Genomic DNA, 18475 nt, shown 5'->3' with positions numbered 1-18475 from the left:
GGAGCAGGTGGAGAAGCCTCTCCCCTCACAGAAGGAAGAACTGGATGGTGGGCCTCCTACTCCCTCACGCAGCAGCAATTTGGTGTGTTCCAAAGGGGCTGAAGAGTCCTGCTCTAGTCAATACCTGCTGCCCATTTAATACAGGTGTGCACCACTTAACAACAGTTTGCTTAACAATGGACAGCATATATGACGGTGGTCAAAGCACAATAAAGATGCTCTTGATGAGGCAATTGCATCTCCCACAGCCTGCAGCAGAGTGTCTGTTTACACAACAGTGAGGCTCTTAATGCAAAGAAGAGGCAATCTCCAGCAGCCTGTGCAGCCAGCTAGTGTCTGGCAGGGAGTGTCACAACAAAAGCAAGAGATTGGACTGAATGTTCACTTAAGGACCTAATCACATAACATCAGGGATTGGAGAACATATCCCCATCATTAAGTGATGCACACCTGTACAGCCTTCCTTGAGTCATCCAAGCCTCACTGCCACTTGACTCTCCCCACTTAAATCATCTGAAGTAGGTCATAAATCCTTACGGTAAGGGCAAGATCACTTCTGTGGCACATATAGTAACTAGCATGCTATTTGTGCAATAGGAATGACTGACATCCTTCATTCCCCACAGAGCAGTGCTTCCCAACTTACCTGGCTGGCTACACCCCCACTGAGTTCTGGACCTGAAAGTAAGTGCTGATGACCCATGCTGACTTCAGTGACATTTCCCGGATGCACAGAAAATGGCAAAAAAATAGCATAAAGACACCCAGGGAGGGCAGCCTGCTGCTCTGGACCTGTGTGGTGCTCCAGCACACTACACTGCACACTGTGCTGTACTCATGCTGCCAAGCAGCTTGGCCAGTGCAGGTGTCACAACATCTAGTTTGGGAACCTCTGCAACTTTCCCCCATCCTGCAGCCCTTCAAAGAACAGCCCTTCATCTCCTAGGCAAGTCATATTTACAAGGAGTGGCCAAGCAGACTTTCCTGCCGCTGTATTGAACATGTTGCCCGCGTTCCCTTCTCATTCTCATACTTGTACTCATTCAGTGGATGTCTACTTTGGCTTCCGTACAAGAGCTTCAAAACAGTAAGACTACCCAGCATTCTTATATTCACACTGTATCATCATGCTGTCCAACTAAAAGCCTATGAAAGAGAGGTTCATGAGCTTTTAGACGCAGATCTAAGAAAATTTTCAAACCCAGAGTATTTGGATCAGTGGAAAACAAGGACCAGGAAAAACCATGACTATATATGGCATATAGAGTGAGCAATTTCAATTATTTCAAAGATTGAATGACTGCTAATAAGCTGTCTGATGACAGTCATTAGATGCACAAGAACCATCTACATGGCAATTAATACCTCATTTTTTTGGGGGGGGGGGGAGACAGGAACAAACAGAACAGAGGGCCAACAAATTAGCCATTGGAGAACAGGCAATATCCATGTATAATACACAATAAATCTTTGGAAGTTTGCTTACTTTTACTAGATGCCTTATCTATCACACAGACAAAAGGAAACAGTTCTCTTGTTCCCCTTTAGAAAGGACTCTAGACATTCAGAGTTTTGAAGAGGATCCCAAACCTTGAGTTCAGAAAAGCCCCACTTAAGATAAGCAATAAATACAGACACCTTATTTATTACATCAGCAAGCTTTAAAGCCAGTACAACTCATTCACCACAGACTAGGACTATGGATTTTAAATCAGCACCATCTCATTAAAAGACTTCTGTTCAAATGGCATTTTCATAAAGATTCTAGATTCATACAATTCCAACATTAGTTTCACATTAGACCACAGAAAATGGATTTTGTTAAAGACACAAGATTGAGCTATTACATCAGTTAGAAGCAAGCACACACACCCCATTAAGCCTTTCCCTGCCATATGATCTATATAGATCCACATCTGCCCAATCCTACACGTTTTGGTTGAATCTCCCATGCCAACCTTGCATCTTCAGAGTGAATTTTTATAGCTCATACAATAAATCCCTCAAAATAGTAGTTAGTAATGGAAATACTGAGATCTTTTCCAACACAGCAACTATATCATGCTAATAAATACTGTACAGAACATAAAGCTGTGGATACTCCCTCCCTCCCACCACCAAGGTTTTCCATTAATGCATGTTGGGTAATTAATGTACAAACTCAGGAGACATTCTTACAGTAGAAGGCAATATTCTGGCCCAAAGCCCAAACCAACTTGGGAGACAATTCCAACTCAGGCACTAATCCAGTCAGAAACACATAGATGCACAAGAGATCTTTTAAACATTTATATAAATGCACACTCTCTCTCATTATAAAACACACACACACCTCTTTCAGAGAAAGAATACTTACCGCTTTCATTCTTCTCTATTACATCCACAACCTCTCCAGCCTGCAGGCTGATTTCAGAGTTTTCCTGTTTCTCATAGTTTGACACCACCACATACTGCTCCAGGATCATGGGTTCAGAGCTAGCGTCAGCACCTGGGGAAGGGAAAAAGCAAGCTGTGAGCCAGCTTCCAGCCATGGCTCCTCGAGAGCGACCTCTGTCCATGCGACTCATGATAGGCTGATTTGTCACCAATGCCAAGCCAATCAGAACACAATCTTGGCTCGTGGCATATTCCCAGATGGCTGGCCATATAGAAGTAGTCTCCTCTGGCCCACAGCTCAGAGGAACATCGGAGAGTGGTTGAGGAAGGGAGAAGGGGGGGAAAAAACCCCAAGAGTTTAAAACAGAATATTGTTAATTAAAACATCAAAGTTGCAGGATGGAGTTTGAAAATAAACCTCTTTCCAACATGGTTGCCACACCATCCTTGCTCCCATTCAGAAAGAAAAAGTCATCCCAAGTCACAATCAGTGCGAGGGGGGGAAAAAGGAAATCCAGGTCTGCCTCAGTAAATGGGAAAAAACACCCAAGTCCATTTTCTCCCCCTCATAGGCTGAGCTCCTGCTTCACTCTTACAGGCTTGAGCGGAGACTCAAAAGGGGGGCTGTGGACGCCAATCATATTTGCCTCACGCTGCAGCCCTTAAATAGAAAACACATGAGCAGTGTTGAATAAAGGAGGTGGGGGAGGAGGAAGGGAAAAGAGGGGAGGGCGTAAAAGGACTGTTTACTTGAAACAGAAGAAGAGTTACAGCACCAGATTCTTGCTTACACAGTTTCCCCTCTGCTCCACTTTTCACCCCATTGCCAAAACAAGATTCCCCCCAAATATCTCCCTATTCAAACTAATGCATGCATACAGTGCCATCTGCTTTTTGCATGCCACTGGCAAAAAAAACCAAACCAAACCACATACACTTTGGATAGCAAAACTCTCACTGTGCTTCAGAGGTTCCTAACCCCTCCACCCCCGCAAAGTGCTTCAAACATTCTCTTTCTCCTGCCTCTTACACCCTTCCTCAAAATGCCCAGCACGCTCCATTTCTGCACCTCCCACTTCATATTTTTGAGTTCATTAAAATGTTCATATTAATTAAAAGCACAGAACCAAAGAAACAAAGGCATGTTCTGCCAGCAGGGATGGAGAGGGTCAGTTCCTCATCTTACAGCAGCAGAGCATGCCTGCCTTTCACTCATCAGTCACTCTGAATATAAACAAGGGCCCACCCCGCCCACCTCTCTGAACACCCACTGGAAAATCTGCCCTCGTACATCACTGCTTGGCGCCTGCAGGAAATATGTGCTACAAAAGCATTTTTTAAGCCAGTGCTCTTTTTTTTTTTTTTTGGCCAGGGCTCCAACTCCCCCTATCCCTTATGAACAGAAGGCTGAAAACCCAGAAGGATGCCCCCTCAAGGAGCTCATCACATTCATTAAACTTTTAGAGATGCATACAAGCTTATTAATTACGTCAGCAGCAAGTCTGGACAGCATCAAAGTGGACATTTATTTCTTAATGGAAAGGAGCATCTTTCTGGTCCTACATACCCCTTTCTAAGCTCTGTAAGGTCAACATTAGTGGGTGAATACAGACTGCCATTTATCATGCATCTGCATCCAGGGCCACAAATCCCTCTCTATAGTTTGGCAGGGCAATACAAATGACTAAGGGGGAGACAGCATGCTCAGCTTAGTTTGGTCATCCGTATATAGACCCAGACTCTTGTGTACATAAATCATGACCTTCCCCCCCCCCTTTTGTGCACTCTCCTCCCCGAGACACCAAAAAGCCAGGGTCAGTATCCTTTTTATGGCATAAAGTTACATTTTAGGACAGTAGCAAGTGATCCTGTAAGCTCAGAGGTGAAGCACATACTTTGCTTGTAGAAGGTCCCGTGTTCCATCCCTGGCATCTCCAATTAGGGCAGAGAAAAATTCCTGTGTGAAATCTAGTATAAAGACAGCTTCTTATGGGATGGAACACAAAGAGATTCCTAGGCTGCTAACAGACCACATAGCCCTTAAATGTGGTTTTCAGAGTTCTGAAGACTTACTAGTACATTCTCCATCACAATACAGGCGTCAGTAGTACTGTTGTGGTTGGGATCACAGTGCGTGGTATCAGTAAACAAAAATGCACAGGCTGCTACTAGTAACATAAGGTGCTCATTACAGGTGTGCAGCGTTAAGTGCATGTTATATACCCAGAGACCCACAGCACTGTCAGAAATCCAAGAAAAGATCATGCTGATAAACCCTGATGTCTCTCAGCTTTCACATTAAAAGGCTGTATCCCTCAGTGATTGAAGACAAGAAAAATAGGAGAGCTCTAAAGAGTCTTAATTAAGAGAGAAAATGTTTAACTTTCATGGATTTAACTCCTTTTGAAGGAACTCAAAGTTTTCTTATATTTGGAACTATTACACTGGATGCATTCATCACTCCAAGGCAACATTATCATATGACCATCTTGCCTTTACAGGTGGCAGGTGAAGGTTTCTCTCTCCACCTGTCTTTTGGAATGCTGCATTTACAATTTAGTTTTCATTTTTAGTATTGCCAATGTGTGTTAATTTGGATTTTAAACACAGTGGGGTTCCTCTGTAATAAGTGTGCATAAGATGGTGGTTGCCTTAGTGGTTGCTGGCAGCTGAGGGGGCTCATTGCTTGTCAAAAGTGAAATAAAAGTGTGATCAAATAAGCAAAAAGGAGTTAAGCTAGATGTAGCATGTGGTAGTCCTACAGACCTTTAACTTATGACAGGTATCCAGTGTGGCACTATAGTAAAAAGAAAAAAATCACTACCTTCATCCCAAGTGCGTGGAACGAAAGCTGCACGTACGTGTTAGGGTATCGAAAACTATTTACTTTCTTAAAAGGAAAAAAAAAGAAAATATTTGAGGGTGAAAATCTATCCAACTTTCCAGTAATAAGGCAGCTGCGCCAATGGGTTATGCACTGCATCCTGCAATGGGTCTCTGTGAGGTCTCCTCAAGGTAAGGGAATGTTTGTTTCCTTACCTTGGGGCTGCATCAGAGCTGGAAAATTGGATAGGACTGGGCCCACGTTCACAACTTTTATCACTATCAAATCATTAGATTGTGAACTGAGGAGAGAGAGAGAATGTGAGTGTGTGTGTGCGCGCGCGCACCTTGGGCTGCCCAACTTTTCTATGACTGCTGGTGCAACTTGTTAAAGAGCATGTCCATCCAGGGAGCAGATAATGGTTCAAAAATGCACCAACATTTTTTAAAGAGAGAGAGAGAGAGAGAGAGAGAGAGAGAGAGAGAGAGAGAGAGAGAGAGAGAGACCCCAACCCAGTAGGCTGTAAGGCGATTTGTTTCTTTCCTAATGTACAGAAGATGTGCAGGAGTTGTTGATTATGACTGGCCCCATATAGCACAACAGCAGGACAGTCATCAAGTCCAACCTACAGAATCTGAAGCAATTTTTGGATGGCTGGAGGTGTACCAACTCCACAGTTCCCACGGCAAGGCAGTTTGCTGTATTGCAACTAGAGTACAGAGCTAGTTTGATGAAACACAGTGTCCAAGAGAGTGAACAGCAGATCAAACAGAAATCTGGGAAGCAGATTTCCCCAGTTCAAATCTTGTTTCTGCTATGGTGGCCACAGGCAAACCACTCCTTCTCAGCCTCTGCTTCCCAACAGCAATAAGAGGACAGCAATACTTACCTTACAGAGTTGCTGCAAGCACATTGGATAATACAGGTTAGGCACTTTGTGTTCTCAGACAGCACTATGCAAATGCCAAGTAATAAGAGTCTGCATTTTCCAAAATGCAATCCAATACACTTACCAGAGAGTAAATCCCATTGAACTCAATGGGACTTAGTTTTGAGTAGTAGGATTGAACTGTAAGTTATACTGTGCCTCAAAAAGGTCAAATTTAGTGCATGCCAGAGAAGCATACACTGGATGCAGTTTGAATACAAACAAACCATTCCACAAGCAAACACCACACAGTTAGAGTTACCAGGCAAATCCAAACAGGGGGAAAGGAACATTACTTGTGGACCTCCAATGTGGCAAACATTCACATGCCAAGCCTGACAGGATTTCTTATCTGTCACAGCCGCTTAAGAGACATTTCTCTTAGCATTACAGCCCCATACTTCTGTACTGCAGCGAGTCATGGACTCTTCGCTCACAACAGGAGAGGAAACTGAGCGCTTTCCACATGCGCTGCCTCCGACGCATCCTCGGCATCACCTGGCAGGACAAAGTTCCAAACAACACAGTCCTGGAACGTGGTGGAATCCCTAGCATGTATTCACTGCTGAAACAGAGACGCCTGCGTTGGCTTGGTCATGTCGTGAGAATGGATGATGGCCGGATCCCAAAGGATCTCCTCTATGGAGAACTCATGCAAGGAAAGCGCCCTACAGGTAGACCACAGCTGCGATACAAGGACATCTGCAAGAGGGATCTGAAGGCCTTAGGGATGGACCTCAACAAGTGGGAAACCCTGGCCTCTGAGTGGCCCGCTTGGAGGCAGGCTGTGCAGCATGGCCTTTCCCAGTTTGAAGAGACACTTGGCCAACAGTCTGAGGCTAAGAGGCAAAGAAGGAAGGCCCATAGCCAGGGAGACAGACCAGGGACAGACTGCACTTGCTCCCGGTGTGGAAGGGATTGTCACTCCCGGATTGGCCTTTTCAGCCACACTAGATGCTGTGCCAGAACCACCTTTCAGAGCGCGATACCATAGTCTTTCGAGACTGAAGGTTGCCAATACTGTATACAGCCCCATATGAAAACCTTTCCCAGGTCAGATACTCTCCCATTCCTCAGAGGAAGTGGAAAAGGAAGTGTCAGACAACTCAGAGGGGAGAAAATACTCTTTTGCTTGCAAAGTTAATTCTGGCAAAGTGACCCCCCTTTGCAAGAACCTTTTCCAAGCAGTTGTTTAATTGGTTCCACCCATCAAGAGACTGTATTTACAGATTAGGAAGCTTTTGGAGAGAATCTTCTTCACAGATTCATCTGCCAATTAAACATGGACTGAATTCTTTCCAATACTTAGCAGCAAGACCGTAGGTCTTGCACATTTCACCCCTCCCATTACATATTCATGGCATGAGAAGTGTGGCTGTGGATGCACAGACAGGGATCAAAATAATCAGTGTTGCAATTGCCATTATTGTGACAAGGACCTAACTATCCAAAGCTTCCAGCAGGCCTCCTTTAAAGTAAGGAGCTAGTATTCAAGCTCACCTGCAAGCAACATTCTGAACATGACAGACATCCTCACTACATACGAGAATCGTGACAAGTACTCTGCATCTGCTCAGGGACCTCCTTTCAGTGTCACAGTACCCAGGACATCATCGTCACACTGGAAACAAATTCCTGACTAATAAACCTGGCAATACTTCTTCAAAACATGTTCATTGATTCAAAGCAAAAATGCCCTTAATCAGAAAACCAAAGTCTCTTCAAAAGGTGGCAGCTGGGTTGGCCCTGCCATGATGCAAATGAACATATTTGCATCAGGATGTGGACTGGGGTCTGAGCAGAGGGGCAATAAATAGGTGTCTGCCACCTTTCTCCACTCTACCACTGTGGATAGAGCTAACCTCCTCACTGGCCCCTTAAAGCAGCAAATGCAGGACACTCCCACTGCACCTGTATCGTCCATTTTGAGTAAAGCACCTGCATGGAGGAAGGGGTGAGATGTTGCATTTTGAGGATCTCAATGTAGCAATATGGCTCCCTCACCTTCCTCCACTGGGCACTTTGAAAGAATCCGATGGGGGGGGGCTGACAACATTACCCTTGGTGTGGCTCTTTAAACAAAGGAGGAAATGCAAAGCATGGTGTGAGTGATCCCATTGTGCTGCATAAGTCTGTGAAGGAAAAAAGGGGGCGAGATAAAGAGAGACTTTGGCAGTCCAAGAGTTTCATCCAGCCCCGGACAGCAGGCAACCTATATGGTGCTTTTCACGTAAGAAATATGCAAACAGGGTGGAGGTTGTCACTTGTGACTATCATACATATGCTGTTCAAATATTTCCCATGTGAAACATTTTGTCAAATTTCTACCAGGTGACAGGATAAATGGGAGTTCTGTTCATTTATAGAATTCTAGAATTGCATGACCCTACACTGGAAACAGAATCTCCTTTAAGAGAATCGGAAGATACAGTATACTAAGTTTCAAAACACAAACAGAAATACAGTTTATCAGTTTCTGCTCTTTTCCAGAATAATTGGCTATACTTCCCTGATGGCTGAATCCGTAGGTACATTAACTACAGTTAAGGCCAAGTTGGGGTGGAGATTTTTATGAATTAGTGCATCATTCTTGGAAGAAACCCTCCTCTTTTTTTATTGGAGGGGGTGCTGCAAAAGGAACCAAAAAGTTATTGCTTATTGTGGAAGGATTGCCCATACTCTGAATTGTTTCCATTTTCCCCTCAGTGATGCAACAGCATACAGCCAGATCTTACTGGTATATCACACTCATTATGTGAAATCTAGTTATCCTTCCTAGAAGCCTCTAAATCCTAACAAGAGGGGGGAAAATTACACTGAAGCTACAGCAGTAAAGGAAATAATGGAGTTAACAACTTTAAAAATGAACAATGTTCACACATTTAGGATTCAAACCCCCCCCAACTGTTCTGTCCCCTGAAAGCAGTACTTTCAACCAAAAATAAGGCAGGTGACTATTTAGGGATAACCCCATTGGCATTAAAATTGACATCACTGCTCCAGCAGCTGCTGAGTGCCAGGACAACATGAGGATGTTATCCTGCAATTGAGGTCAAAACACAAGTAAACTAGGTTGCTTTGAATTTCAGAGAGATAAGCAAAAAACCAGTGTAGGAGCTATGCCCTTTCCCCACTAGAGTAGTCCATTACATTCAATCATTTCTTCACTGTCCGGTACAACTGAAAAGGAACCCTAAAATTGAACAAAATGTCATACATGGATGCTACAACTAGGCCATGGTGCTACAACTAGGCCATTCTAAATCAGAGCAGTATCAGCTAGTATTGGCTAGGTGGGAGCAATGTTGAGGATTCACATTCATCAGAGGCTAGACCTGAACCTTCTATGTTGGTGCAATGTGAAGAATGCCATGGGGGGGGGGGGGTGCACACATTCCCAGCAACCAAGAAAGCTCAATTTTAGTGTGACAACTTGAAACCAGCACCACTGCAGCAAGATTGCATGACCAGGCAGATAGGTCATTTTGCTAACTGCTTGTCCTCTTTGACAGGGTTGAGCAAGGATATCTCCTAGATCAGTGTTTCTCAAACTGTGGGTCGGAAACCACTATGTGGGTCACGAGCCAATTTCAGGTGGGTCCCCATTCATTTCAATATTTTATTTTTAATACGTTGATGCTCTCATGGTATGTGACTGCATTTGGGGAAATGTTACAGACCTATAATTTTTAACAAGCTACTATGTATATTCTTTTAATGATAGTAAATGGGACTTACTCCTGGGTAAGTGTGGCTAGGATTGCAGCCTAGGTTTGTTAAAAATTTTCCTGCTTGATGTGTCACTTCAGATCATGACATCACTTCTGGTGGGTTCTGACAGATTCTCATTCTAAAAAGTGGGTCCCGGTGCTAAATGTGTGAGAACCACTGTCCTAGACCAATGATTCTCAAACCTTTAGTACCAGGACCCACTGTTTAGAATGAGTCAGGTCCCACTGGAAGTGATGTCATGACTGGAAATGACATCATCAAGCAGGAAATTTTTAACAATCCTAGCCACACTTAACCAGGAGTAAGTTCCATTTACTATCATCGTTAAAAGTATATACAAAGCAATCTGTTCAAAGTACAGATCTGTCACATTTCCCCAAATGCAGTCACATACCATAGTAGCATCAAGTCTAATAAATTAAAAATAAGATATTGAAATGAATGGGGACCCACCTGAAATTGACTCGCGACCCACCTAATGGGTCCCAACCCACAGTTTGAAAAGCACTGTCCTAGCCACTCCACCTGCTAGGATTGGCATGTAGCATGGTAGGCCAGCCCACCTCACCAGATCACAGAGTGGTGCAAGATGCCCAGGTTGTCATAGCACAGCCAACAAGACAGGGAAAGGACCTTACTGAAACTAGGAGACTTAAGATCATGTATGCTCGAGGATGTTCTTATTTGACTCCCTTATAAATCTGTTATGTGATCAAGTTCCACCCATCCTACCTGGACCAGAGAGTTGCAATGGCTGATGCCTGGTTCCAAGTACAAATACAGATCATAGATCTATTCATGTCGAGGATATTTATTTTGCTTTGGTAACTGCCTGTAGATTGACTGCTTTGGCAGTTCCAATGTCTAAGTCATTTTAAAAGCTTGCTCATTTTTTCTTCTTCCTGGAATTTTCCCATTTTGTATTTCAGGTCAACTCTTTTTAATGCTTCAACTCTTCACCTGACAATCATTGGGAAAACTCAGAGTTTCACCCCAGACCTCCTCCTGGCCCACTAGTTACATACTACAGTATAGATTTTTTTGGGGGGTGGGGGGAGAAATACAATCTCTCTCTCTGCTCATGAGGGCAGCAAAGCCAATTCTTTTGGTTCTTGGACAGGAGCAGATGGGGAAGGGGATGGCAGAAGGTTCCAGCACCAGGGTCCCCATCATAGAACATGTGGGTTCTATAGCCTGACCAGGTATAATCCCTTCTTGTTTCTGGGCCAAGTACACTGTAGCTCTTTGGTCCTTATCCATTGTCTCATTCCTATGCCCAATGGCATAGGAATATTTTCTCTAACCTTTCCTTTATAAAGTTTAGCATTTTAAGTTCTGGAATGGCAAAAGAAGGGTTGAAGGGACATCTATACTACAGTCAGCGAGATCAGCAACTTAAGTATGAGCTGCATACACACACTGTATGTGACACATTCTTGTTCATGCAACATCTGGCCTTGCCTTACACATTTTTCAAATAACTACCCAAACAAATCCTTGAAGAAATTTATATAACAGTTTCTTGCTAGCATCTTCCCCGCCCCCTCCCCATTCCTATCCCTTTAGATTTCTGGTTTCAAACAAGACATCTAGCCAAGAAAAAGCTGGGACAGAGGAAAGGGTGAAGTCAGATTCCCTTTCCCAACCACCTCCATTTCTTGGAAAATTGGCTCACACTTTACAGAGTCCAATCAACTAGGTTACAGGTAGAAAAAGTTTAAGGCAATGGTATTCCACACACAGATGTGTGAAACCACTTGGAGAACTTCCAAGAAGCTGCCAGACAGAGTCATCCAACAGCTGGAGGGGACCTAAGTGCTTTGGCATTTGACTCAATTCAGCTTGCTGTAAGAAATGTGGATTATTTTAGTTGTGCTTATAAGAGAATGGAGGGAAAGAGGTAGAAATGAAGGTTGTGGAACCACAATCCACAAGTGGCAATTTGGCTTAGAGAATTTAGGAGCAAGAACTATTAAGACTAGATCAGGGGTGTCCAAACTTTTTGGCAGGAGGGCCACATCATCTCTCTGACACTGTGTCAGGGGCCAGGGAAAAGAAAAGAATTAATTTACATTTCAAATTTGAATAAATTTACATAAATGAATATATTGGAGATAGAACTTATATGAATGAATGAATGAAGGTCTTGCAATAGCTCAAGGTCTATAAAAGGCCTTGCACAAAGCAAGGCCAGCCTTTATTTTGCTGCTGCTGCTGCATCACAGATATGAAACAGCAAGCAGTGGAGGGAGCCTCATCCCACAGCTCATGCGGGAGGTCGAACAGTTGCCCGTCACGCTGGGAGCAGTTCCATAAGACCAGCACGGGTTCCAGCAAGTCTCTGGAGGGCCAGAGGCTCATTGGAGACCTGGGCTCCCTGAGGGCCGAATTGGGAGGGCTGCAAGTGGTCCCAGGGCCAGGGTTTGGGCACCTTGGACTAGATTGTGCTTTCTTTGCTCATGACAAAACTACATACGTATGTTAGACACACATTTCTCTTAAAAATATATAGCAGCCCCAGGTAGCTAGTCAGAATCAGAGTCAGAACACAACACAACCATAGTTGTGATTAAAAATAAACAAACAAGAATCACAACCCAAAGCTGATATTAATCCCAGAAGCTTCCACTGGTAGCTTTGGGACTATGATATGCAAGGGTTAAATGCTTCCTATATGATGTGGTCACAATCCTGAATCCTTCACAGTTATTTTAACTTTAAATACAGGGCCAAGGTACATATGCAGTTTAGCCCTCTGATTGAGACTACTCATTATCTCAGCAAGCATGCATTTCCAAGCCAGCTTACACTAAATGTGAATTAGGGAGTAGATGGGCACTTAAATTTATTTTCTCACCTGTCATTTCCTACTTGCCAGTGCCCATCCCCAGTCATTTTGTCATGCCAGGTTTTCTAGTTTCTGAAAAGTTGGAATAGGGCTAGGAAGAGAGTTATTGAAAAAGCCTGGGATGAAACATTTACAAGGAAGTATCAGCAGGCAGGCAAACCAAATGCCTCCCCATCGTTATCAGTGAAGTATGGGGTCAATAACTCTCCCCCCTCAGCTGTGACACAGCAGAGGAGAATAAAAGTTACAAGGGACTGCATCAGAGGTTAGTTTTTCTCCTTGCATTCCAAAGCATGTGTGAGAGAATGATGAACATGAAAATGAACACACACACACACACACACACACACACACACACACACACACACACCATAAGCCATTGAATGCAAGTCTGAACTTTGCAATGCAAAAAGTTCACAGAGCTTAGCCATATGAACGATTCAGACTTCCATTACTGTTTATATCTCACAAATCTTACTTTTCTGTCATTTCAGAATGCAACTAGAGAGAGAAAATGTCTTTGGAGGATTGTACACTGGCCCAAAACCTATCATTTAAAGCCCATGTAATCCCTACAAGATGCACACTCATAGAATAGTCTGGTGCCAACTATAAAAACCTGAGCTGTTATCAGGGCCAGAATTCGTAGCACATGCTATGTGAAAGGGTTGCATATGGTCCAAGGAATAGCCATTTCATTGCTTTGAAGCACTTACCTCCCAGACAGCCTGGCTGATATAATTATGTATCCAACTTGATTATAATAACCAATTCCAGGTTAATCTGGGATGCACACACATGAATGGCACACACAAAGTGTCTCGATAAATATCTAGACATACAAGAATTTATACAGCATTACACTAACTGTGCACAAGCTCCCGTATTCATAGCCATCAGAGCTACAGTTTGGTACATCCCTCTGTGCAATACAGATTAGCATCTGCCCAGGCCTTGCTTAACAGGCAGGGTTGTAAAGACTTCTTGTTCACTTTGGAATTGCCTGCACAATGATGATAGTCCTTCCTAGCTCTGGCCTGGACTGATTCTTGCCTTGCTTTCTGGCTTGACTCTCTTGGAACCTATTCCCCAGATTCAACTCAACCACTGCCTACAACTCACTACCACCACCTCACCATTTATGTTACAGGTGGAGACGGGGCCAGAATTGGTTACTCCAGCACTATGAATTTGTATAGTTGGTCAACTGGATTCCACACCCCATTTTTTGACCCCCAGGATTGCCCACACTATTTCAGGTATGAGAGCAGCTTTAAAGTTCAGGCACTATCAGGCATTTATAAAACACACACACCAATTTCCAGCCTCTTCCGAGTCTGAGGACAGACTCATAACTATCACCATTTGCTGTCAAGGTACTGATCTTCAAAGCTAATAGGAAACTGTCATGCTTTGTCAAATGAAACAGGATCTAAGTGGGGGGGAGACACCCATTAATATCACACTGCGAAACAGAATCATATTAAGGTTAGAAAACATTAAAATCTTAAAATGTTAAATGGATTTCAGTATGTAGCAATATTCTTTATGAAAACTGAAAGCAAGCATAAGATGCCTCCATGCCACCTTAGTAAGTGTCCCATTCTGCAAGTGCAGCAGAGTTTGCATTGTGCACATATACTTACCAGAGTATGAACTATGTGGATAAAGCATTGGTAGACTCACTGGAAATTAATAATGGAAACCAAGATCACATCTATTATCTTCAAAGCATTCCAAGAACTGTCACATCTGACTTCAAGTCAAGAAGCTTTAATTGATCATTACTGCTTAAGTTTTGGTTCACCCCGACATTCCCCCATGTATATATATTTTAAGGCTTGCAAAGGAAAGAAATTACAAAAGTTCTGGAGCACAGGCCAAGTTTGAAAGCTCAACCAAGAACAAGTTTACAAGAGGAAATAGAATCATTCTGATATTATTGCACCCAGTGCTCTTCAAATAGCAGAGCCCAATGTCCTCAGCTAAGAAACAATCCCAAGCCACAATTTGGTAAACATATTCCAGTTACCATAATCAGATTCAGGGAAGCAGTATATCATCATCGAACAGGGCTAGTTTCATTTGGAACCGTAAAAAACTCCAAATTCTCTACCTAAGAGAGCCCAATTCTGTATTATGCAAAATTAGGTATCAGAACAAGCCATCTGAATTGCCCCAAATACAGAAATGTTTTTGGAGGGCCAGGATTGGCAGAGGGAAAGTAAGATGCCTAGGAACAGATTTTGGATAGAGGAGAAGTTCTTTTAAAGGAAAGGAAAGAAGTACATATAGTGTGCTTCTCACCAACTGGGCACAGTTGGAATGAAGAAACAGTAGGCTAGGTCTTTTCAACATGGTCTTTAAATAAGCACAGCCAACCACATGAATTATACGCCCCCAAACTACAATTTCACTTTTTTCAAGTTATGACAATCATGAGTCCTAGAAATCTGTCCAAAAAACAATCGAAAGAAGGCCATGCTGAGGAAGCCCCCACCAAAGCAAGATGTGAAAGTATTAACACCTTTGCTTGAGGCTGTGCATAAGCACTTTAGAGTCTTTAATTTAAGGATTTCAAGCTTTTAAAGTCCATGCTTTCTTTTGAAATTAAATACTGAAACCTTAGTTCCCTCCTCCTCTTCCATGATTACAGCTCCTTTAGCATTTTCCAGGTAGCTTTTATGTGTCGAAATTAGAGGAACCAACCATAGATTGCCCAATTAAGCGGCATTCCTGGACTTTTGAGGGCCTATAGTAGAAGTAGTAAGTGGAGGCTTCCTGTTATTCTCAATCCCAACCTGATAGGTTACTCAGTTCCTAGGCCTTATAGAGGATGAGTAGGAAGGAAGTAGCAAATCCTATGCTTTTGACAAGTCCACCCATCTTTCCATATCATCTCCTTATGTGTGCAGTCTGTAGCCACACATGGGCATTGTGCAAGGAGCACTAACCATTTAATAGAGTCACGACACTCCTTGACTATTTTTGTTTAACATCAGCTATTAACTGGGCATGGGTGGTTTTGTTCCTTATTGAGGCTGGAGCCGTAGAACCATTTGTGAAGTCCCACATATACAACAGGAACTCTTTCTTGGCATCCACACGTGCTTAATGGAGTCCAGAAGAAGCATTTTCTCACTGAGGCCATGGTGCATTCCAATATGCAAAACTAGAGAAATCACATTTAAGACTATGCAGTACTACCTAGAACTTGGAAGCACAAGTTCTTGGCTCAGAGAGTACAGTATGTGATGAAAACTTGAGACTGACTCCCTTCCATCTTTCCCACCATAGTTATGGTGAGATTAGTTTCACACTGGGTCCGAATTTCATTCAGGTTTTTGCAGCATTTGAAATCACTCCTTCAAAAACTGAATTCGTGAGGATTTGGAGAGCCTTGTCATTATGTGACTAATCGCCCCAATAGCAGAATGTTGTGGAATCAAATCTGGGATCTTACTATATTGTGAACTCTCCTGCCTTAGAATTGTGAAATGACCATTGGGATGATTGTGCTTCTTTTGTATTACAGAAATGGTAACTAGCTGTGTTAAGCTGAACGGAAAACACAGAACTGTGCAATACACACATTTAATATTTCTCTGAGAAATGTGACATGAATATTCTTCAAAGGTGGTGTGCAACTGGTTCTGTCAACACTGCAAGAATTAGTTTGCAAATAGAATCTCACACATTCTGACTAAGTTTCTTTCACATGAAAGGAAAAGAGTCTCAAAAGAATTAAAACAGGCAGAAGATGTGGGAGAAAAAGCATAAGAGGAAAACACTTGAAGGTAGAGGGGAAGAAACAAGGGGACATTTGATGTGAATATCTGCGATTAGCAATTTTATTACCTTGGGGGAAAGAGTCAATAAAGAAGGGACATGATTGATACTTAAAGGGGATTGCACAGTTCATGGAGGACAGATCTCTTGATGGCTACTATTATTCAAAATGACTATGTGCTAACTCTGCTCAGTGGCAGACTACCTTTGAATGCCAGTTGGAGGGGAACAGAAGTATAACTTTTGCACCCTATTGTAGGTTTCCCAAAGGCAGGTAGTGTGCCACTCTGGGAAGTGGAATGCTGGACTAGAGGAGCCTTTGGCCTGATGCAGCAGGATTATTCTTATTAAGTGGACAGAACGGGTGCATGGGATACCATAGGAACAAACGAGATGAAGTTTTCAAGAAAAAAAAAAATAAAGATTACTAATATGTAAAGAAACACAGGCCTGAGGTAGAAGGCTAGTAAAACCAAAAGTCCAATTAGAGACAACTTCAAGAAAGATGTTTTGTCCCTGCATATAATTTTTTCCCCTTGTTGTTTTAGTAAAGGGCAGCTACTGAGCCTGCCCTCCTCCAAATGTGGAGCAAGACAGTGTCAGTTGTGGGGGGAATTTCATCCTTTGAGAGTTTTTTTGTAAATAGCTGCTGAGGTAAACACACAAAGCCAAGTTATATGTTTGAAGGCAAGTTTAGTCTGGCTCTAAGGGATATGCTGGGGTCAAGGAACATAAAGAGAAGATGTTGTAACTTAAACCTAAGAAGAATTTCTAGGAGTATTGGCTCAACACAAAATATCTGGGGGAAAATGGATGACAGTTTCTTAGTTTTATAACAGAATTGTGAGGTTGGAATAGAAGCCACATACAGGATTAAGAGTAGAGCAGTGAAGTCATTCAATAAGCCTATGAACATTTTTGTACAATTTATGAGTCGTGAGGTAAGTGAAGTTATCTTGAATTTAAGCTACAATTGGGAGGGGAACAGCAAGCTAAGTTTGAAAAGCACAGAGATACTTGCTGATCTACATCCTGTAACATTACAGAGGGGGAAAAGTTTCTTTTATTATCCAATTCCCAACAGAGAACTTCAGGCTGAAGAGATATAAATGGGTCATCCCATACAAACAGCAAATACTTTAGCAGGATGTGGGTAGTCCTGCAAAGAATTGAGAAAGCAAAATAGTTGTTTAAGCTTGTGGTTCATCTAATATATCACTTGGCAAGTCCAGGTCCAAGGATACGGTAGTTCAGCAATGTCTTTTTCCATTTGTGCTCCGAGTTATTAAACCCATCATAATGAAGAAAACAAAAATCAATCAACATGGAAAGGTTTGAATTCTGGTACTGCATAGAGGAAATTAAAATACCTTTTAAAAAGAGTGAGCTGAATTAGTTTTGCAACAGTACTCTCAAAATAGGCAAGGCAAGAAACAGTCCTAGGAGTATCTAAAGCTGTGGGCAAAAACACTCCTCTTGTTTAATGGTATGGAGGGAGAAACCTCAAAATTTTGGAGATAGAAAGAAGATTGCTTTAGCTAATTGGAAGATCAGTAAAGTTAGTTGCTGTTTTCAGCTGAAGCTCAATAACTGATCAGAAGATGTTTCCACTGAATGAATGGATGGTGCAGCCCAATAGATGGTATAGCCAAAAGTGATCTGCTAATAAGTAAAAACATACAAAGAGTCAGATGTATGGGTGGCCCGATCCTGTGCTGTCTAGCACCAGCAGTGCGCTTGGGCCTCAGTGCCGTGGAGATGCCCAGGAAGGGTGCCAGGAGGTAAGTTTCTTCATCAGCTGGCAAGGAGGCCGCAAAACAGGGCAGGGGGAAGGTGGGCTGGAGGGAGGATCAGATCTAGGAGGGGGGCAGAGGATTCAGCTCTTTAAGTCTAGTACAATTTGATTTAAACACCTTGCAAAACATTTCAGAAGCTTCAGTGATAAGCATTTGATAAAGTTATGGGGATATATCCCTAA

At 42.7% G+C, this 18475-nt stretch overlaps 1 protein-coding gene across 8 annotated transcripts in view; it reads right to left on the bottom strand.

Moving 5' to 3' along the window:
• Positions 1-18475, bottom strand: part of SH3PXD2A (SH3 and PX domains 2A) — a 310946-nt gene that overhangs the window by 81325 nt on the left and 211146 nt on the right. For 4 of the 8 annotated variants that reach the window (XM_066619737.1, XM_066619740.1, XM_066619738.1 and 1 more), the window contains one exon: positions 2357-2488. In XM_066619737.1, coding sequence (XP_066475834.1) covers positions 2357-2488 — 132 coding nt within the window. Of the gene's footprint in view, positions 1-2356; positions 2489-2794; positions 2967-14354; positions 14394-18475 lie in introns of those variants that run through there. The other 4 variants (XM_066619739.1, XM_066619736.1, XM_066619741.1 and 1 more) reach the window with 2 other exon arrangements.

This window comes from Tiliqua scincoides, chromosome 3 (assembly GCF_035046505.1).
Source record: "Tiliqua scincoides isolate rTilSci1 chromosome 3, rTilSci1.hap2, whole genome shotgun sequence".
NCBI lineage: Eukaryota > Metazoa > Chordata > Lepidosauria > Squamata > Scincidae > Tiliqua > Tiliqua scincoides.
Note: the sequence above shows the minus strand (reverse complement) of the source record. Positions and strands in the feature narration are given on the sequence as shown.